The 23432-nt window shown below is 45.5% G+C and overlaps 1 protein-coding gene across 1 annotated transcript in view; it reads left to right on the plus strand.

The window, feature by feature from the left end:
• Pik3ap1 (phosphoinositide-3-kinase adaptor protein 1) overlaps positions 1 to 23432 on the plus strand; it is a 150476-nt gene that overhangs the window by 52144 nt on the left and 74900 nt on the right. The window contains exon 3 of the mRNA XM_045130294.1: positions 21050 to 21186. Coding sequence (XP_044986229.1) covers positions 21050 to 21186 — 137 coding nt within the window. The remainder of the gene's footprint in view (positions 1 to 21049; positions 21187 to 23432) is intronic.

Here is a 23432-nt window from a genome sequence, read left to right on the forward strand (position 1 = left end):
GCTGACATTGTGAAAGTGTGAGAAGTCCTAGGTTTCACTTCAGAGTATCATTTCTTGGAGAATTTGAATTTTGCAAAGAAACCAAACACGATTGTCTTTTCTATAGTTGATTGAGAGAGAGAAAAAGAGAGAGCAATGTCTGCAAGAGACAATGATGCTGTGAGCAGGCTAATCACTAAACTTATGTTCTTGTGTGTGACAAGGGCAAAAGGTGGCTTAACCAGTGTTTCTCCCTGGTGATGGTGACCCTGGCTCCTAGATGCTGGGTATGTCTGGTGTCAGTTTGGTCCCGCCAGCCCTTCACTGGCTCTGGCTTGAAGACCAGTGGAAAAGAAGAAGCTGTATTCAGAGATGGGCTCAATGTTCATGAGAGGCCGTGGGATCAGTGGGCAACCCATTCTACTCGAGGCTTTCCTTGTACTTCAGAGTGTGACCTGGCTTTCCTTGGGAGGGAAGGCCCGCCTGAGCATGGTTGGAGACTTCAACCAAGCAGTCTTTGCACTGGGCTTACTTCTATCTGACGTCAGGCTGGGATAAGGCAGATCAAGTGTTGGAAAAGTCTCTGAAATAAACATGATTCTCTGGAAGATACAGTCTGACCAATTTTGTTAATTATTAAACAAAACCAATGTTATTTTAAGTTGGTTTGACCCAACTGAAAGTCATTCTTTAAAAGACAAAAACAAAGAAATTCCAGTGTGTGTTTTTGGTGACCCTCTGGGGGCTGGGGAGTGGGGTGGGGAGAGAAGAACCTCTGAATCACTGTTGCAAGGGGTAAGTACACAGTGTCCACTTTGGGGGTTCTTTCCTTGTTAGCACTTGGTCATTACTGCTACCAACTCAGAACACAGCCCTGACCTTCCCATAAAATGGCTCAGACATTTCCTCACTCATTGGTTATCCTGGTACAAGTGTTGGCAAGGCTGGGAAGGCCTGAGCCAGGTCAACTGAGACCTTGAAACCTGCAATTGCTTCAGATCCAACAGGGGACACTTTGTGTTCCAAAGGCCAGCAGTAGCCAGGCAATGAAAGTTGGCCATTTAAAAAAAAAAAAAAAAGCCAATCTTGGTTGCTCACTCCTATAATCTCAACATTCAGGAGACGGAGGCAGGAGAATTGCTATAAATTCCAGTCCAGTCTGGCCTACGTAGTAAGTTCAGGAAGCCAGGCAGTAGTGTCTTTCCAACACTGCCACCCCAACAAAAACCCAACAAACTGAAAACAGGGTCACCGAGCTCCAGGTGAGCAGGAGACCCCCCACAGGTGCTCCTCAAGCAGACAGCGTAGCAGACACTTGTCTCAGAGCCTCCATTCTGGGGGGAGGTGTTCCCATGGGGACCAGGGTAAGCCACATATAAGCCAGAGTGACAGGAGAGGAGAGCAGAGTGTGGCTGCAGATCGAGCCTGGGACAGCACAACCAGTCCTGGCAGCCCTTCCAGGAAAGAGCTAAACTGGGAAAGTCCATCTGACTTTTCATTTGTAGACAAACTGGTTTGGTTGTTTGAACTGTGATACTGCCAAACAATGAATTTTTTAAAAGGCCATATCCCATGTCCCCGTGGTGGCCACATGAGGTGCCAACACACGTATGTGGACAGTGCGTCTGTTCTCAGGTCCCAATTGTTAATAGAAACTCTTTACTCCTACTAATTATAATAATGACCAGAGAGGTGGCGGGCAGCTGCCTATAATTGAACACTCGCTTTATGGTACACGGTGTTCTGCAATAACAATTCTGAGAATTAGGAGTTATAATCTCCATTTTACAATTAAGGAAGATGAGGCTCTGAGAGGTGGAGTCATTTGCTCAATGTAAACAGCTGGTAAGAGCAAGGACTCAATCCAGTTGGCCTCAACTGTGCATCCTGTGCTCTCAAGTACTGCCATGGATGTGGTGGCCTTGACAGTGCGCCTCGAAGATCTCCAGCTGCCCAGAGTGCAAGTGCCCAAGGCCCAGTGCCACACGCCACAGCCATGGTGGCATCGCATCTGTCGTGTTATTTACCCGGGGGCCAAGGTCTTCTAGGCGTTAACTGCAATGGCAGGGATGGAATAGCACACCGTTTCCTGTGTCTCTCCCACAGCCACTGTCAGTGTTTAGACTCCTGACAGCTTTGCAGAGTTGCCTTACCTCTGTGGTCTGGGACGCCACTCCCGCCTTCCTGTCTTCCTCACTCACTCGGATTCAGACATCTCGGGGTTCTCCCTGCCTCCCTCCTCATTTGCTGCCTCAGGCACTTTGTCTAATACAATTCTTGTACACTTCATCACCTTTCGGCCTGAACTGACCATGCAGAATTTTCAGAGCAGTTTGGTTCAACCTACCAACTTAAATTAGGTGCACAGATAGTTTCTGGTTTCTCCCTAAAGGCCTCTAAGGCCCCAAGGCCTTGCGATCATCCTCCCCGTGGTGGTGGTGGTGATGTTGTTTCCCTTACTAGTAATTTAAATGGTTCATCTTATCTCATTCATTGATTCGTCCATTCATGCAAGAAGCATTTATTGATTTTTTTCACTACATTCTAGGCTCTGGGGATGCAAAGATGAATGGATGTCAGGGAATCTGCTCGCAAAGAAATCACAGTCTAGTGGGCAAGCGATTCGGATACCAGATACTCAACACTAATTGCTTTAAACTTTGTCTAGCACATTCAGGCTTCAAGGAGCTTCTGTGTGTTATCACTTCACCCTGCTAAGCCCGTGCAGCAGGCCAAGCAGGTATAAACTGGAGCTCCAGAAAGCCCCAGTTGCCCAGTAACTGGCAAAGATGGGCTTGAGTCCAGGCTCCCGTGGCTCAGGTGGACATGCTCCAAAGACTTTAGTTGCTGTATGTGTTCAGGGAAATATGCAAGACGTCTTTAAAGCCTTGGCCTTGGTAGCACAGATTTTATTTTTGGGGACAGTTAGTAGAGCCTGGATTCAAGGAATCACGGTTTTACCTATAATTTCTGAGGCAGAATTTGGAGTGTCTTCTTAGCATATGTTTCCTTAAGTCCTTCACCAAGAACATCACACCTCACCTTGTCTTGACGATGCTGAGGTCAGCAGAAGCGGGAGAGGCAGAAAGTTTCTCCCTGAAAATGGAAAGTGAAACTGACCAGCCATTTTCCTGGTCAGAATGCTAAGTGTCATCGAGCTGGAAAGTGAATGCCTTGAGAGCTTTCCTGGAAGTTTCACGAGTGAATTGTGGAGGCACGAAATGAACAGGACTTTCTTGTTTTTTTTTTAATTTTTTATTAAGGACTGTCTTTAGCCTCTCAGTTCTTGGCTGGATAAAAATAAACCACTGGGCCTGCTCTGAACAAAGCCTATTTGTCTGTCATACACCAGTAAATCGAGACATCACTGTCTGTTTAGATTAGAATTGATTCTTCAATCAGGAAACCAAAAAGAGCCTGCTAAAAGACCAGTTATTAATGGCCTCATTACAAGTCTGCGCCATGCCGTTTGAACCAGATTTACATAGAGAGAGGAAGCACATTTATAAGTGTCGGAAACAGATGAAGAAAGAGGAAGCCTGGGGTGGGGTGGGGGCGACTGCGCTCCCTCTCGCTTTGTTAGCAACTCTGGGGTTTCCTGAAAGCTGAAACAGGGGCCCACAGACCTCCAGACCCTGGGCCCAGGGGTGCAGCTTCCTCTCAGGACTGGCAATTGTGACAGTTCCTCTTAAGGACCTTGGTAAACTGAGCCCCGGACACTTTCCCTGGTTCTTGTGGTTACCTCTGGCTGCTCAGAGCAGACCCCTAGATGCTGAGTCTGGAGGAGAGCTGGGTTTGTGTGAAGCTCATTTGCCATGGTGGGGAAGTAGATCTTCTTTCAACCATTCCCAGGCTTGCGTCCTGGGGACCAGTTGGGAAAACACCGGTCTGTGGTCATCTTTCCTGAGCAGCTGTTCCTTCTGCTCTTCTAACCAGTGCCCCTGACATCTGGAAGCCATCTGACTGTTACAGTAGCAGCCCAGGGCCAGGCAGTCCATGTGCCCCTTACCCCCTTGCCCCCCCTCCTAAATGCAGGTGGTCACCTTTTCACATGTGCCTGGGAACACTGAAGGGAACAACTGGGGATACATGGATAGAGAGAGAACTTCAGATAACCCTCAACTCTTGGATGAGGAGGGAGCAACTCTACTACTCAGGGAAGCTTCCTGAAGCTTGCGCTTGGACGAGTGAGGAGTCCTGGCCCCAGCCTCAGCCCCAGCTGGCAGAAGGCCAGGAGAGCTGCGGGCAGATCGCTCCTCGGCGGACCAGGGCGAGCACACGCTCTGGTTGTCATGGCAGCCTCGGCTGCGGTGCTATTTTTGTTCGAGCTGAAGAGCAGGTAGGGTGGGTTGTGGAGGGGAAGAGAACCATCATCCTTTGCTCTTAAAAAAAAAAAAAGAAAAGAAAACCATGCACACACTTTAATAGTTCACTTAGCCTAACTAGGTGGGGGCTGAGTAATAAAACAGAGGCCTGAAGTCTTCTCTCTCCTGCCCCACTCCCTTGATTCTGAGTCGTAGGCACCTTGAGGAGAGCCAGGTGGATTACCTGGAGAACCCAGAAGAAACGGTTGCTTGTCTGTGGGAGCCAAATAAGACTTGGGTTGGGGCACATACAGAACCTTCTGCCCAGCCATGCAGATCCACAGTGCGCTGTGAATCCAGATAGCTTCAGGTGTGTGCGGCTGCCACAGAACACCTGAATGGCAAGGCAGCGGGATGTGACTGGCGAGTCAGCCCACGCTCCAAAAGTTAGCAGCACAGCCAGCCTCGGGATTGTGCGTGGAGTGAAATCTTTCCTCCTTTTGTCCGTCCGCCCTTCCTTCCTTCCCTCTTTTCCTTTCTCTTCCTCCTCTTCCTTCTTGACTGTTTCCAGGGAGGCAGATTAGCCACCACGAGTTTTAAAATCAGACTTGAAAGTGTCTGATTTTAGTGTCCTTAGTGGGCTGGAGAAAGCTCAATGGTTAAAGGTGCTTGCTTGCGAAGCCTAGGGACCTGGGTTGGATCCCCAGTGCCCAAGTAAAGCCAGATGCATAAGGTGGCGCATGTGTCTGGAGTTCGTTTGCAATGGCTAGAAGCTCTGTTGTGCCCATTTTCTCTCTCCCTCTCTCTCCCTGCCTCTTTCTGTTTCTCTCTCACACCCATAAATAAATAAATAAATTAGTTTAAAAAAAAAGGTTGATAGGGTCCTTAAACCTCTATCCCACATTTTCTTTGCAACATGCTGATGGAGATGATGGAAACGGTGATTGATACCCATATAGCTAACTTAATCTAACAGTAGTAATTAGTTGCCACTGACTTTAATCCCAGCTTAGTATTTGGTGGCCAGAGCCTGACCCTTAGTACTGGCAGTGTCATGACTGTTAGTGACTGAGAGTAGCTGGTATCTCGGCCCCCAGTGTACTTGTTACACTCTTTGGGAGGCTAGTAACGGAAAGGGGTTAGTTGGGTGGGAAATTCAGTGCTCATCAAACAAGGTGGGTGAGCAAGGACTGCGCTGTGAGCGATGCTGCAAGTGGAAAGGCAGTCTCAATGATTGCCAGGAAGCTGGGGGGAGGTGATTGAAACTCTAGATTTGAGTCCCACCATTGCCAACCATTCTCCTCCTACCCCAAACATTTTGAATTCATGCCATGGTCAGGCTTGACTTCTCCCTTTGTGCTTTCTGAGGACACAATAGCCAGGTCACTACATGCCTAAGCTCCTAGTGAGTATAAAGAAGATGAATGTACTGTAAACAGGAGACATGTTGATGACCTAATTAAGAATCATCTTCTAAGCATGTTATAAACCATTCTTGTGGTACGTTTTTTCAGACATTGGTTAATTATAGCATCTTATTTGTTCCTGGAAGCAGATAGAGCAGGATGTAGGCTTGGTAACACTATTACCACCACTTTATGGCCCTTCATGTGTCTGAAGGCAGAGGTTGCTGGGGTGAGATGGGTGGTCAGCCACTTCTCTTCTCAGCTCTGATCAGACTTTATAAGAAACTAGCAGAGACCTGGAAAGATGGCTTAGCAGGTAAGCACTTGCCTGCAAAGCCAAAGTTCAGTTCTCCAGTACCCACATAAAGCCAGATACACAAGGTGGCACCTGTGTCTGGAATTCATTTGCAGTGGCCACAGGCCCTGGTGTTAATAAAAAAAAATTATTTAAAAAAACTGGGCATGGTGGCACACACCTTTAATCCCAGCACTCAGGAGGCAGAGGTAGGAGGATTGCTGTGAGTTCGAGGTCACCCTGAGAATAGAGTGAATTCCAGGTCAGCCTGGGCTAGAGTGAGACCCTACCTTAAAAAACAAAAAACAAAACAAAACAGAACAAGAAAAGAAAAGAAAAAGAAAGCTAGAAGATTCCCCTTGAGTATCTAGAGTTATTTTAAAAAATAAGAAAACAAGCAAGGAGCCAGATGAAATAGAACACATGTAATACCCAACACTTGGGAAGTGGAATCAGAAGGATTGGGAATTCAAAGTCAGCTTATGCTACATGAGACCCTGTCTCAAAAGAAATAAAGAAAAATTGAGCCAGGTATGGTGGCACACGCCTTAAATCCCAGCACTCAGGAAGCAGAGGTAGGAGAGTTTGAAGCCACTCTGAGACGCCAGAGTCAATTACAGGTCACCTTGGGCTACAGCGAGACCCTATCTCAAATAAATTAAATAAAATTTAAAAAAAAGAAAAATAATCAAATAAAAGTCTTTCACTTTCAGAAATTTTTTTTTTTTTCTTTTTGGTCTTTCAAGGTAGGATTTCACTATAGCCCAGGCTGACCTGGAATTCACTATGTAGTCTCAGGGTAGCCTTGAACTCACGGCAATCTTCCTACCTCTGCCTCCTGAGTGCTGGGAGGGATTAAAGGCATGTACCACTACACCCAGCCCCAAATAGAATTCTTTTTATTTTTATATATTTATTTATCTGAGAGAGAGAGGCAGATAGATAGAACAGGTGCACCAGGGCCTCCAGACACTGCAAACAAACTGCAGACATGCACAATCTTGTGCATCATGTGTGGGTACTGGGGAATTGAACCTGTGTCCTTGGGCTTCCCAGGCAAGCACCTTAACCACTAAGCTATCTCTCCAGCCCTTTTTTTAGCAAACTCATAATCTCCATTTTACTGCATATGTTTTCTTGCTGACAGGTTTTCAATATGGAGACTAAATCCCTTTGCTTGACTTTCAGGGACCTCAGTTCCCTTCTCTTACCTCACCCCGTGTAGAAGGTGCCCGTTGCTTCCTGTTGTAACAGCACGGCACTGTCTGTCACACCTTTGTGCCTTTGGTCATGCTTTGCTTCCACCAGCAGAGCCCTTCCAGCGGTCCTCTCTGGAGGCTGAACACCAGCAAGGGCAGACGTTTTCTCACCCTTACATGTCTTGGGGGAACTGGGATGGGCTTTGACAAATTCACTGGTGTGCAGTGAATATTTGTTGAGGAAATAAAAGAATGAGTTATGAATTATTTTATTAATTTAAATGGAAAATATCGGGCTGGAGAGATGGCTTAGTGGTTAAGCGCTTGCCTGTGAAGCCTAAGGACCCCGGTTCAAGGCTCGGTTCCCCAGGTCCCACGTTAGCCAGATGCACAAGGGGGCGCACGCGTCTGGAGTTCGTTTGCAGAGGCTGGAAGCCCTGGCGCGCCCATTCTCTCTCTCTCCCTCTATCTGTCTTTCTCTCTATGTCTGTCGCTCTCAAATAAATAAATAAATAAAATGAACCAAAAAAAATTTTTTTAAATAAAAAAAAAATGGAAAATATCATCTCTTCTCCCAGAAGGATCAGCTCAGCCTCCAGCTTTCATTGACTTAAGGCGACCAACCACATCTCTTTCACTCCCTGAAGTTTTTGCTCACCTTCTTTAAATTTCTGTCATGCTTGTCTCTGCCCACACTTCGCTGAGCAGTTAGGGGATGTTAACTAATTTGGACATATCTGCAGTCTCCCAGGGTAGGTCAATGCTTGGTGACTTGGTTTCACATAGTTCTCACAAGTTTTCATGTGGCATCTCATTTCTCCCTACTCCCTCTAAGCTCAAGGGCTGAGACAATGGAGGCCTCACCCTTGGGACCCAGGCTAGCGCCAGGATGTGCTACGGGTGTTCAGTGAACACTTGGTTAAGTGACTGCGAAACTTTATAGTAGCTCAGATTTCAAAACATGTTGCTCAGGCCTTTGAGAAGGATAGCTGCTTCATGACCGTGTCGCCGTGGCTTAGGTAGGGCGGATGAACACCACTGTCAGCTGGGAAATTTTACCCTGAGTAGAAAAGCCCCAGAAACTACTCTAGATGCTACATAAGTTTACATTTCTGCCTCATGGTTGTACCCATGGGATGATGGTTAAATTTGGGTCCTGGACCCGACCTGGGATGCTGATGCAGAAGAAGACACCCTTTGTTCATGGACGCCATTGACTCAGGGTGCTTGGCCAGTCATTTCTACATTCTTACGAAAAATCTTTCATGAGGGGCTGCAGAGATGCCCAGTGGTTAAGGCACTTTACTGTAAAGCCTAGTGACCCGGGTTTGATTCCCCAGTTTCCACATAGAGCCAGATGCGACTGGAATTCATCTGCAGTAGCTGGAGGCTCTGGTGCACCCATTCTCTCTGGTTGTCTCTTTCTCTCTCTCTGCTTGCAAATAAATAAATAAATAAATAATTTTTTTAAATCTTTGAATTTCTCACTCTTTTTTAAAAGAAAAATACTTTCAGGCTGGAGAGATGGCTTAGTGGTTAAGGTGGTTGCTTGCAAAGCCAAAGGATCCAGGTTCCATTCCCCAGGACCCACATAAGCCAGATGTACAAGGGGGAGTGTGCATCTGGAGTTCATTTGCAGTGGCTGGAGGCCCTGGTGTGCCCTCTCTATCTACCTGCCTGTTTCTCTCCCCTCCCCCTCAAATAAATAAATACAATAAATTTTTAAAAATTAAAAATATTTTCTTTATTTATTTGAGAGAGAAAGGCAGAGAGAAAGAGAGAATGGGCGTGCCAGGGCCTCCAGCCACTGCAAACAAACTCCAGATGCATGCGCCCCCTGTGCATCTGGCTTACATGGGTCCTGGGGAATTGAACTGGGGTCTTTAGCTTCACAAGAAAACACTTTAACTGCTAAGCCATTTCCCCAGCCCAGTTTCTTACTCCTTTTATTAGCCACACTGGAAGGCTTAGACATGAGTTGACAGCCCTCTCCTGCTTCTTCTAGTGTACAGACCCACGTGTTCTCCTGTCTGCCTTTTACGACCCTTTCTGTTTCATTCCTGTTTTGACAACCTCCTTGCTTTCCCTCTCTGGTCACTTTCCATTGCCTTATCATCTAACACTTAGAGTAAGTCAGCTATAAGCCTTCTTACCCAACTTCAGTTTACCTTATTAAAAAAAAAAAAAAGGAGGGGGCTGGAGAGACAGCTTAGCAGTTAAGGAACTGGCCTGTGAAACCTTAAGGACCCATGTTTGACTCTTCAGATCCCACATAAGCCAGACACAAAGATGACGCAAGCACATAAGTCACACATGTGCACAAGATGATGCACACATCTGGAGTTTGATTACAGTGGCTGGAGGCCCTGGAACACCAATTCTCTCTCTCTTGCTCTCCCATATAAAACAAACAAAAAGGCCAGTCTGTTGGGCTTGCAAAAATAATAAAATAAGCCAGGTGTGGTGGCTCACGCCTTTAATCCCAGCACTTGGGAGGCAGAGGTAGGAGGATCACTGTGAGTTCAAGGCCACCCTGAGACTCCATAGTGAATTCCAGGTCAGCCGGGGCTAGAGTGAGACCCTACCTCAAAAAACCAAAAATAAATAAATAAATAAAAACAAAATAGACAGGCATAGTACTGCATGCCTATAGTTCTAGCACTTGGGATGAAAAGGCAGAAGATCTTGAGTTTAACGCCAGTCGGGGCCACACAGCAAGACTATGTCTCATAAATGAATGAATCAAGTTAAGTCTAACAAAATGGAAGAATGTAGCATAAGGCAGCTTTCCCCATCCTCTAGCCAGCTGAGAAACACCAGCATGATTTTTTTGTTTATTTTTGTACCATACTTCTGTTGTTTTGAAAAATGGCTTCACTGGGCTATAACACACATCCCATACACAGTGCACCCATTTAAAGTGTACAAGTCAGTGGGGCTTGAGTGTAATATCTGGTTCATTTTAAATTGTGGTAAAACCTGCATTTCTTTTTTTATGTATTTTTATTTGTTTATTTATCAATTTATTTTTATTTATTTTTGCTTTCATTTAACATTTTTTAAATTTTTTTAAAAAAATTTATTAACATTTTCCATGATTATAAAAAAATATCCCACGGTAATTCCCTCCCCCGCAACACGTTACCCTTTGAAATTCCATTCTCCATCATATTACCTCCCCAACTCAATCACTGTACTTACATATATACAATATCAACCTATTAAGTACCCTCCTCCCTTCCTTTCTCTTCCCCTTATGTCTCCTTTTTAACTTACTGGCCTCTGCTACTAAGTATTTTCCTTCTCACGCAAAAGCCCAATCATCTGTAGCTAGGATCCACATATGAGAGAGAACATGTGGCGCTTGGCTTTCTGGGTCTGGGTTACCTCACTTAGTATAATCCTTTCCAGGTCCATCCATTTTTCTGCAAATTTCATAATTTCATTTTTCTTTACCGCTGAGTAGAATTCCATTGTATAAATGTGCCACATCTTCATTATCCACTCATCAGTTGATGGGGACATCAAGGCTGGTTCCATTTCCCAGCTATTATAAATTGAGCAGCAATAAACATGGTTGAGCACGTACTTCTAAGGAAATGAGATGATTCCTTCGGATATATGCCTAGGAGTGCTATAGCTGGGTCATATGGTAGATCAATCTTTAGCTGTTTTAGGAATCTCCACACTGATTTCCACAATGGCTGGACCAGATTGCATTCCCACCAGCAGTGTAGAAGGGTTCCTCTTTTTCCACATCCCCGCCTACATTTGTGATCATTTGTTTTCATGATGGTGGCCAATCTGACAGGAGTGAGATGGAATCTCAATGTAGTTTTAATCTGCATTTCCCTGATGGCTAGTGACGTAGAACATTTTTTTATTTGTTTGTTTGTTTGTTTGTTTGATTTTTCGAGGTAGGGTCTCACTCTAGCCCAGGGTGACCTGGAATTCACTATGGAGTCTCAGGGTGGCCTCGAACTCATGGCAATCCACCTACCTCTGCCTCCCGAGTGCTGGAAAACCAGTATTTCTTGAAGAAATAGAGAAACTAACTGTAAAGATACAGACAATGAAAACATTTTCTGGATGCTTACAGAAGCCTGAGAACGTCTGGCCTTATCCCCATCGGGTACAAAGGCAGCAAAGCACGTCGAAGGGTCTGAGCATCCTCAAGCACCGTCTTACCAGGCAATTTTCCTGACGTCAGTGGAACTGAAAGAATTCAAAGGCACCGCTTTCTCAATGTGTAGTTTACAGTTTGGAGCACTTGCAGTAGTCTTTGGGATTGTAAGCGCATGGCTTACGGTGTGGGGACCCTGGGACTTGGAGGTCACCTGTCCACATAGCGTGCACCGTGTGTCTCTTGAACGGCATGCTTAAGCTTCATATGTGAACTGGGCAGAATCATACCAACCTCCTGGTATGATAAAACGAAATCACGTATGTTGTATTTTGCATGGTTCCCAGCATAGCATAAATGCTTAACAAATGGCAGTTGTGGTTGGTTTTGAGAACAACAGCTCAAAGGTTAAGCATTAAGTTAGCTCTGAGAAAAGCCTTCCAATATCAGCTATTCTTCTTCCTTTTTTTTTTTTTTTTATTTTTGAGTTAGGGTCTCACTGTAGCCCAAGATGTCGTTCCAGGCTGGCCTTGACTCATGGAAGTCCCCTGCCCTGCCCTGAGTGCTGGGATTAAAGGCGTGTGCTTGGGCTGGAGAGATGGCTTAGCGGTTAAGCGCTTGCCTGAGAAGCCTAACGACCCCGGTTCGAGGCTCAATTCCCCAGGACCCATGTTAGCCAGATGCACAAGGGGGTGCATACATCTGGAGTTTGTTTGCAGTGGCTGGAGGCCCTGGCATGCCCATTCTTTCTCTCTCTCTGCCTCTTTCTCTCTCTCTCTGTCACTCTCAAATAAATAAATAAAATAAATTTTTTTTTTTTTAAAAAGGCGTGCGCTTGTTCATACGCTTTCCCCCTCCCCCACCGTGAGGCACCCACGAGCAGCAGAAGGGACTGTCAGTGGTGCCGTGGGAAAACCACGGGAAAAGCAGTAGTACAGCTGTGGCTCAGAGACCACGGGGGCCCACAGGACACTGCCTGATCCAGTTGGCATTGGCTGTCTTTTGACTTAAACCCTGTCAGGAGAATGTGCCTTGCACTCTGTCAGGAAGTCACAGCAGACCTAACAAACGACGGTGTTCAGAACGCCACACCACCAGACCTTGGTGACAGCAGAAGCCCAAGCCATGTCTCATGAGCTGCAGAGTCACAGCCAGACCAGGCGTGGGAAAGGATAATGCCTTCTGCTGCCCGAGCCACCTCCAGACGCTGCTTGACCCGGGCTGCTGCATCCCTTCCTCTCGTGGAGTGCTTCAGTGTTGCATGACCTAGCGCAGCCATTCCCATCCCACAGGGCTCCAGAGAGGACTACGTGAGCTCAGCACTACCGAGTGGCTACCATGACATTCAGGAGAAGACTTCTTTCATCACTGTCATCATCTGTCACAGTAGTGAATGTGTCACTAGTCCTCGTGGCTAAGATGAGCCACCCTGTGTGGCTTAGCTGTGAGGCTCAGATCACAAAACGTGACAATTCCACTTAAAATTTACCCTTTTCCCTCAAACCCCATCTCCAGAGGTTGCTTACAATAAACTCATTGATTGGTTCACCCAAATCAGTTTTGGTGCAATCACACTTCGGTCTGTCGGCTGTGTCTGTCTGGGGTGAATAGACATATGCTCACATCGCCCCAGGGAAAAAGGTTTTCTGCAACATCGCGAAGGCAGCATGGAGGCTGTGGTCTTGCTGAGGCTCTGGGTGACTTGCAGCATCACCCTTACGGCTTTTCAGGACTTGGATCTACCATTACATTTCTCTCTTTAAGTGGCATGCGGGGAACTCTTGTGTCTGTTGAGCAAGGCCCCAATGACTTATTTGCGTGTTACCCAGCCCTCCTTTTTCTTTCTTCACCAGCCTTCATCATGGGGCATCGCAGTATCTCACCACACAGCAGCAATTGCAAACAAACCCAGCAGTGGAATCCTATGGTAGGGCTCCATTGTAACTTGAGAATTGTGTCCTTGCTTCCTGTTTTAAAGGCACGGCCATCTAAATGAAGAGCTCAAATGCATTCTCATAAGAACCTGAGGGCCTTTGCCAGAGAAACAGTGATTCACACACTGACTGACTCCCGGAGTATGTGAGATAGTCTCCAAAATTCAGCACAACATAAAAAAGAGAAGTGGACAAAAGTATAAAAGAAGTGGACAAGAGTATAAAAGAGGTCCAGCCAGGCCTGGCTTGATCGCCTGTTATCTCAGCCCTCCAGAGGTTGAGGCAAGAGAACTGTGCGTTTGAAGCTAGCCTGGAACTACAAAGAGAGATCTTGTCTTCCCTCCCCCCCCCCACCGAAAAAAAACTCTCCCCAATAGAGAGTAGAAAAGTGATAAGAACCAAACTGCATTTGCCCATGAGCTACCTGGAAGCCTAGACAAAGGCAAAGTACAGTGATACTGAATGTTCCCGTCAACAGGAAGCAGTGAGTTTGGGTCCTGTGTAGAAGAGACTTGGGCAAACTGAACAAAGAGTCATTCTACAGTTTTTCCAGAGGTTCCCTAAGGACTCCCTAAAAACCGAGGGATAGTGTTACACTTTAAATCAACAAGAAGACTGTTAGCATCTTTTTGTTGTTGTTATTTTAATTTATTTATTTGAGAGCAACAGACAGAGAGAGAAAGAGGCAGATAGAGATAGGGAGAGAGAATGGGTGCGCCAGGGCCTCCAATCACTGCAAAAGAACTCCAGACATGTGCGCCCCCTTGTGCATCTGGCTAACATGGGTCCTGGGGAATCAAACCTCGAACCGGGGTCCTTAGGCTTCATAGGCAAGTGCTTAACCACTAAGCCATCTCTCCAGCCTGGCATCTTTTTTTTTATTATTTATATTTAAATATATTTATTTGGAGGCAAGCTCCTTAACCACAGACAGAGGCATATCTCCAGCCATAAATACATTTATTTGGAAGAAGACAAAGATAGAAGAGAGACAGAGAATGGGTAATCCAGGGCCCCCAGATGGTCCAGATGAACTCCAGATGCTTGTGTCACTTTGAGCATGTGGTTTTACATGGTACTGGGGGATTGAACATGGGTTATTAGGCTTTGCAGGCAAGTGCCTTACTGGCTGAGTAATCTCTCTAGTCCTCTCCCCCTGGCTTTTTTTTTTTTTTTTTTTTTTTTTTTTTGAGGTTGGGTGTAGCTATAGTCCAGGGTGACCTGGAATTCACTATGTAGTCTCAGGTTGGCCTTGAACTCACAGTGATCCTCCTACCTCTGCCTCCCAAGTGCTGGGTTTAAAGGCATGCACCATCATACCTGGCTTTACCTTTTTCTCTTTTTTGATTTTTTGAGGTAGGGTTCTTGCTGTTTAGGCTGACCTGGAATTCACTATGTAGTTTAGGGTAGCCTTGAACTCACAGCGATCCTCCTACCTCTGCCTCTGGTATTAAAGGCATGTACCATCAGACCTGGCTACTTTTTAAAAAATATTTATTTATTTGAGAGTGACAGAGAGAGAAAGAGGCAGATAGGAAGAGAGAGAGAATGGGTGCACCAGGGCTTCCAGCCACTGCAAATGAACTCCAGACGTGTGCACCCCCTTGTGCATCTGGCTAATGTGGGTCTTGGAGAATCGAGCCTCAAACTGGGGTCCGTAGGCTTCATAAGCAAGTGCTTCACCGCTAAGCCATCTCTCCAGCCCCGGCTACTTCTTTTAAAAAATATTTTATTTATTTACAAGCACAGAGATACATACAGAGAGAGAGTGCGTGTGTATGAGGGGGAGAGAGAGAGGCAGTGAGTGAGTGTATGGACACGATAGGACCTCCAGCCACTGCAAATAAACTCAAGATGCATGCGCTACCTTGTGCACCTGGGTTTATGTGGGTCCTGGGGAATTGAACCTGGGTCCTTTGGCTTTGCAGGTAAACGCCTTAACTGCTAAGCCATCTCTCCAGTTCCTTGTTTTTTTTCCTCAATATATATTATTATATATTTTTTTAAATTAGTTTAGGCTTTTTTTGTGTCATCACAAGGACTTGGTAAGCACTGTTTTGTAACTGTTTTCCTTTCTTTGGCTGAGTAGGATGTAGAGAGGTCTGTAAGTGTGGACTGTTAGCATCTTTTAATTTAATTTTTTGTTTGTTTTTTGAGGTAGGTAGTTTCAGAGTGGCCTTGAACTCACAGTGATCTCCTCCCTCCACCTCCGGAGTGCTGGAATTAAAGGCCCGGTTTTACTGTTGGCATTTTAATACGGGTGGACAGCCAGGGTTTCCTGAGTACCTTACTCATACATTGAATATTTTTTCCATTTTTTAAAATTATTACTAACAACCTACTTTGTATGGATATGTCATGATGGGCAGATCATGTGTTGCTACCTACTTTTCCCTCGTCCCTTTCCCCATTTCACTGGGGACCCTCCTCAGTGGGCTTGTAGATATTCCTCATGGGGTTGTGGGTTATGTGTTGTAGTTTTGTTTTGGGGGGGCGTGAAGGAATTCCTCTGGGCATGATGTCTCAACCCATGGCTCTTACACTCTTTCTGCCCTTCCCCACCCTTCCACAAAATTCCCTGAGCCATGATGGGTGAGTTTTAAGTCTCCTTCAGTGACGAGCTCTTAGAAGCCTCTGGATCTCTGCTTTGGTAGGTGTTGAGTATCCTCACCATCTGTCTCCTTCACCCTGGTGCTGATTGTCAGGTTCACCTTGGAAGCAGCACTCTTGCTCATCTCCCTCAGTTCCTCTGTGGTTTCAGCTGGGGTTTGGCTGAAGAGCAAGAGGTAGTTGATCTCCTCGGGTCTTGCTACCATCTGAAAAAGAACAGATTCTCCAATGGAGAGTGAAGTCAGCATAGGTTAGATGGGATAAGCATTATTAATTTAGGGAGAATTTGAGTATGTAATCCCTCCTTTAGCCAAAGACTAATGAGATCTTGACTCTAGAGAACATAATCTTTGTCTCCACAGGCTTCTGATCTGGTTCCCAATTCCAGATATAGGTTCCTTTACAGTGAGCGGATCTCTCTCTTTTTTTTTTTTTAATTTTTTTTGAATTTATTTATTTGAGAGTGACAGACACAGAAAGGAAGACAGAGGGAGAGAGGGAATGGGCATGCCAGGGCCTCCAGCCTCTGCAAACAAACTCCAGATGCGTGCGCCCCCTTGTGCATCTGGCTAACGTGGGAGCTGGGGAATCGAGCCTCAAACCGGGGTCCTTAGGCTTCACAGGCAAGCGCTTAACCACTAAGCCATCTCTCCAGCCTTGAGCGGACCTCTTAGCCAATCAGAAAGCTATTGGTTTCCCATTGAGGCCGAGTGTCACTATTGCACTGGTGTGTACATCCTGTCGGAGTGTTTTCTTCTAAATAGCTTAGATCTCTGGTTGCCCAGACTGTTGTTGGCCACTTTCCCCCAGGAGCTCACATAGCGCTTTGCAGCACTAGATGAGCTGTCTGGGGACTGCCTCTCTTCCGGATTCTAGCCAGGTCTCTCCGTGTTCAGTGTCTGCAGCATATGGTGTCGTCATCAATAGGGTCTTAGCTTTTGCCTCAGGTGGATAATCAGGTGCTTTGACAGGACCCATGTTAGCCAGATGCACAGGGGGCGCACACATCTGGAATTCGTTTGCAGGGGCTGAAGGCCCTGTCGCGCCCATTTTCTCACTCTCTCTCGCTCTCCCTCCTTCCCTCTTTTTCTCTCTGTCTGTTGCTCTCAAATAAATAAATAAAAATAAATAAATAAAAAGAAACCTGTCTTGTTTTGAGGACCTTGTAGGTCTCTCTGATTAACAGCTCATAGTGGATAGCAACCAATTTCTGGTACTGGGAGTTACAGACCAGAGGCAGAAAAAAAATTTTTTTTTCTTTTCAAAGAATTTTTTTTTATTAACAACTTCCATGATTATAAAAAATGTCCCATGGTAATATCCTCCTTCCTCCACTTTCCCCTTTGAAACTCCATTTTCCATCATATTACCTCCCCATCTCAATCAGTCTCTCTTTTATTTTGATGTCATGATCTTTCCTCCTATTATGATGGTCTTATGTAGGTAGTGTCGGGCACTGTGAGGTCATGGATATCCAGGCCATTTTGTGTCTGGGGGGAGCATGTTGTAAGGAGTCCTACCCTTCCTTTGACTCTTAGATTCTTTCCGCCACCTCTTCCACAATAGACCCTGAGCCTTGGAAGGTGTGATATTGTAGTACTGAGCACTCCTGTTACTTCTTTCCAGCACCATGATGCCTTCTGAGTCATCTCAAGGTCACTATCATCTGAAAAGAGAAGATTCTCTACCAAAAGTGACAGTAGCATTAATATAAGGGTATGAACATTAAGATAAGTGCTTCCTGGGCAGTTTGATAAGCATAGTATTTACATTTAGCCAGATAGCAACAGTCATTACACCCCTAGGACGCATGACTACCCCTGTTTTAAGTTCTCAGTATCAGGGATGTATTCCCTCCCATGGAGTGGACCTCCAGTCCAATTAGAGGGCAGTTGGTTTCCACCATGACAGACATGCCACTATTGCACCTGTTGGCTCATTTGGCCTAGCTGGCCAAATATAAGGCTTGCAGTGTCCACTATTGAGTATCTTCACTGGTGATTTCTCTTTCTACCATTGAACTGCATGCGGAATGGCTTCTTCCAGCTTTCTGTTAGCTGGTGTACATGGAGGTTATGAGCTCAGCTCCAGCAGGATTTCTCAGTGGCCTTGCAGCCCAAGTATGTGGAGTCTTCAGTAATAGGGTCTTACCTTCTATTCCTGGTGGGAAACCAAGGGCCTCAGCAGTGGTCTATAATGTTTTGGGGGCATCAGGGATCTCCCTGGCCAACAACTCACTGGAAGGTATCCCATCCCTGGCACTGAAAAATTTCTAGCAACAATCTATGCCTCCTGAGTGTTCCATTGTCCAAAAAAGAAGGTTTCCACATGATTTATTTATATCCTCTTAGATTTTGATTAGTCCTCCCTCCACCTTTCCTTTACTCAATCTCTTCCCCTGACCTCACTTTGGGCCTTTTCACCCCCATTAATCTGTTCTTCTACTTACATATATACAATACCATCCTATTAAGTAACACCCTCCCTTCCTTTCTCTTCCCTTTAGATCTCTTTTCTATCTTACTGGCCTTTGCTACTGAGTTTTCTTCCTACTCACACAGAAGTCCAATCATCTATAGCAAAAAAAAAAAAAAATTAAGGTTAGGTTTCATCCCACCCATTCCAGGCAGCAAGAGGGGAGCACACCTTGAATATTTTATCAGGCAGGCAGCAGTGACTGGATTGCCTTCAGGGTGTGGGGGGGGATTGAAGAGTGATCTCCATATTCAAATGAGACTGTTTGAGTCTAATCCATCCCACTCAGCTGGGTGCCTTTCTGGGGTGGTCATGTCAGAGTTGACTTTTTCTTCATTGGAAAGGTGATGGGCCTCGTACAGGGAGAGGGGCCGCTTACCTGACCCTCCAGCAGCATCACTTGAGTGAATGACAACCTGCTTGACTCCCTGAATCTAAGCATCCAAAGCAGCAGCGCCTGTGACCTGTTGGAAGGAAGTGTAATGTGACCTAATGTGACCCAGCCAGGTGCCAGAGGTCGCGCTGTGGCGCCTGTCTCCTGTGTCAGGCTGGGCTTGTGGACAAATTGCTGCACCAGTACATTCATTGTCACTCATTCTCATGCTCAGAGCAAGGCTTCCTCGCCGCTGTGGGAAATAAGGAAATGCAGACAAGGGGGAAGGAAAGAAGGAGGAAGAGGGGGAGAAAAAACATCATGGAGATCCCAGCCGCATATTTTCTTCTGACCTTTAAACATGCATTTTAATATGAATGAAATTCTTCAGGCTAAGATATATAATTTTATATCCTGGTTTTTTTTCACATGCCACTTGAATGTGTTTGAAGACAGTGTTTTTAATATTCTTTCAGGCAAATGGTTTTCAGTTTTTTCATCTATACAAAGACATCTTGGTTTTATATGTATATATGTGTGTATATACATTTATTTATTTTATTTTATTTATTTATCTTTTTTTTGGTTTTTTTTTTTTTTGGTTTTCTCAGGTAGGGTCTCACTCTAGCCCAGGCTGACCTGGAATTCACTAGGTAGGCTCAGGGTGGCTTCAAACTCATGGTGATCTTCCTACCTCTGCCTCCTGAGTGCGGGGATTAGAGATGTGTGCTACCACATCTGGTCCTATGGAGTTTTTTTTATTTTTTAATTGTCTTTAGAGTTTTGCCTTTTTCAGAATGTCATATAGTTGGATCATACAGTATCCTTCTATCACTTAGTAATAATCATTTAAGTGTCCTCTGTTTCTTTTTGTCCACTTGTTAGCTCATTTCTTTTTAATACTGCATTCCATGATTGTCTGCGTGTACTGCTTGTTTACCATTCAGCTACTGAAGTATGTCGTGGTTGCTTCCAAGTTTTGGCAGTTATGAGTAAAGCTGTTATAAACATCTGTGTGCAGGTTTTTATGTGGATATAAATTTTCAACTACTTTGGATAAATATGAAGGAGGATTATTGCAAGATTGAATGTAAAAGTATATTTAGCATATTTAGTCTTGTAAGTAATTGCCAAACTGTCTTCCAAAGTGGCTGAACTGTTTTGTGTTCCCATAAGCATCGGATGGAAGCATTTGATATTGTCAACGTGCTAGATTTTGGCCACTTTATTTAAAAAAAAATTTTTTTTTTTATTTATTTGCAAGGAGAGAGAAAGGGAGGGAGGGAGGGCGAGAATGAGAATGGGTGCTTCCGGGCCTCCAGCTGCTGCAAGCCAACTCCAGATGCCTGTGCCACTTTGTGCATCTGGCTTTACCTGGGTACTGGGGAATCAAATCCAGATCCTTAGCCTTTGCAGGCATGCACCTTAACTGCTGAGCCTGCTGAGCCATCTCTCTAGCCCTGGCCACTCTATTTAAAAAATATTATATATTTCTTTGAGCAAGTGAGCGAGAGAGAGGGAGAGAGAGAGAGAGCAAGTGAGCATGGGTAGACCAGGGCCTTGCCACTACAAATGAACTCCAGACACACGTGCTACTTGTGCCATCTGGGCAGCTTCGTGTGGGCACTGGCAAATTAAACCTGGACTGGCAGGCATTGTCTTTAACTGCCGAGTTACCTACTTATGATTTTGGCCATTCCAATAGCTGTATAGTTGTTATTTTAATTTGCATTTCCCTGATTTAGATCATCTTTTCATGTGCTTATTTGCCATCCAAGCATAGTCATGTGCCCACAGTCTTGTACATGACCTCACAGAGAGGCCTATCAATCAGTGGGTCCTGGTGAAGAACCCCTGGATCCCTCAGGGCTTTGGTAGATTCTCAGCATTGTCTCATTCATGCCAGGCCTCGTACATCCATGCTCCCTCACCCGCCTGCTCTGAACCTGCAGCATGGCCCAGTCTTCCTAGCCCAGGTGTGTTTGACTGACCTCAGACTTGTTGGAAATGATCATTTCTCATTATTACTGCCAGAAGAGGGAACGTTGGTTAGACAGGACCCTGAGGCCTTGTGGCTTTCTGGGGAGCTTCTTAATGAGCTGAGGCTTCTAGAAGCCTGTTGGCTAAGCCCAGACTTGCCAGCCTCAAACTTTGTGGCCTTCCCCTCCACATTGTCCTCTTGCTGTCTCAGTCTATTCTGTGGCCTCTTTGGTGTCTGGCTTTTCCTCGTTGGGTTCTCTTTTGAGACTCAGTGTCACTCGCTTCCTCCTCGGGCTGGTGGGAGGCTCTCGTGGGGTGGAACGTGTCTGCTGGTTCTCCTTTCCTGCTCAGTCTTGTCCTCTATTCCGTAGATTCTGGCTGTGATTCAGTAACCGACACGGAGCCTGAGGACGAGAAGGCCCTTCCATCCTCGAAGCAGCCAAGCCTGCCGCCAGAGACCTCATCTGGGAACCTAATGGTGGTGCAGCCAGACCGCATTCGCTGTGGGGTAGGCACCCTGGGGGCCTGGTATGCCCTGGCCAGAGTGTGGGCTTTGCAAATAGATGCTCTTGTTGCAGTAAACAGAGTGAGCTTCTCATGGTGCACCTCATTTCCCCCTCACCTTTCCCTTGGGAACTCTATCACCAGAGCCTTGGACAAGTACAGCTTGTAAAAACTAGAGAAGTGAGCCCAGAATTCTATGCATCACCAATGCAAGGCTTCCACCTCATGCTTGAATAATTTACAACATGTGGGACACCAGCAAATATACACATTATTAGACATGTACTCCCTGGAGTGAGAGGCCTGCATGTCCTCTTTCTGGTCCAGCACTGGGAGGAAGAATTTGAGCATGCCTGGGAGCTTACTTTTTCATTAACTGGACACTGTCCTGACCCAAGGGAATGCTTTAAGGTTTGATGACTAAAACCTCACTGGCCAATATTTCTTGCTAAAAATATTGGATAAATGCCTAAGTAGCATGTAGCTAGAACTCTTCAGGGTAGAGTACATATTAGCAGGTGACTTGTATGCCCAGCGAGCAACAGACATCTGAATCCTATCATAGGATTTTATTGTTGTTGCTATTGTTTTGGTTCTTTGAATCAGGGTCTCACTGTAGCTCACACTGACCTGGAATTTACTCTGGAGCCCCAAGCTGGCCTTAGTCTCACAGTGATCCTTCTACCTCAGCCTCCCATCATGCTCAGCTTTTACTGCTGGTATTTTTTTGTTTGTGTGTGTGTTTGTTATTCGTTTGTTTGTTTTAAGACAATATCTCATTCTAGTCTCAAACTCACTCCAGTCCTCCTACCTCAGCCTTCTGAGTGCTGGAATTAAAGGTGGATACTACCACACCCGGCTAGTATTGGTAGTTTTTAACTTCCTTTCCTGATTAAAAATATGAAGTAGGGCTGGAGAGATGGCTTAGTGGTTAAGCGCTTGCCTGTGATGCCTAAGGACCCCTGTTTGAGGCTCCATTCCCCAGTACCCACGTTAGCCAGATGCACAAGGGGGCGCATACATCTGGAGTTCGTATGCAGTGGCTGGAAGCCCTGGCGCACCCATTCTCTCTCTCTCTATCTGCTTCTTTCTCTCTCTGTCACTTTCAAATAAATAAATATAAATAAACCAAAAAAATGTTAAAAAATGAAGTATTTTGGATAGTTTTAAGTTAATTAATTAATTTGGGGGGGGCAGACAGAAAGAATGAATATGGACACACCAGGGTCTCCTGTCACTGCAAAAGAACTCTAGATGTATGCACCATCTTTGTGCATCTGGCTTTACATGGGTACTGGAGAATTGAACCAGGCCATCACACTTTGCAAGCAAGAGCCTTTGTAACCACTGAGCCATCTCTCCATCCCCTATTTTGGGTAGTTTTGAGCAGCAAAATACTTTCTATTGAACACAAGCTCTTGGCTGAGCTTGCCACTGTGGCTCCTCAGGACAACAGGGCACAAGAGCCTTGGCAATGGGAGCATGGGGCTGGCTTCCTTCACCTTGAGTGCTTTTCTCTGAAGCTGAGGCCACAAGACACTGGGCAGGAGCTCTCCACATGGGAGTTGTCATCTCCTTTAGGGGCTCAGTTGACTCATAGACATGTTTGGTTTGGACTTCATGTGTTTGAAGATTAGCCATAAAAATGGATGTTTTTTCAGATTCTTCTAAGTCCGAATCTGTGATATTAGGCCTGGAATGATTTTTTAAATTAATTATTTATTTATTTGTAAGCAGAGAGAGAAGAGAGACGGACAGAATGGGTGCACCAGGACCGCCAGCCAAGGTCATTGTTAAAGTCCAGGCTGGGCATGCAATTTTTGTAGCTCCTCTGAAAAATCCTGCAATGAATGTTTTGGTGGTTAGCTTTAGCTAGAAATTTCTCCTTCCCTCTCTGTTCTCCAGAGAGCCTAGCCTTCCTACTTTTGTCAGAGAGGATCATTTCAAGCTTAAATGGCACAATAAAACAAGATACTTGTTTAGTATCCCTTATCCGAAAGGCTGAGGACGTGGGGGAAAAGGCATTATTTGCATATACATAACGAGATAGCTTTTAGACCCGACATCTAAACAAAGTTCATTTGTTTCCTACACATGCTATACACAGCCTGAAGGTAATTTCATGTGCTATTTTCGTGCCTTTCCACTCTGGCTTTGGTCACATGAACGAGATGTGGAAGTTTCCACGCATGGTGCTGTGGCAGAGTGTGTCAGCTTTGGGATTCGGGGTGCTTAGTCTGTGACTATTTG

Source organism: Jaculus jaculus, chromosome 1, assembly GCF_020740685.1.
Source record: "Jaculus jaculus isolate mJacJac1 chromosome 1, mJacJac1.mat.Y.cur, whole genome shotgun sequence".
NCBI lineage: Eukaryota > Metazoa > Chordata > Mammalia > Rodentia > Dipodidae > Jaculus > Jaculus jaculus.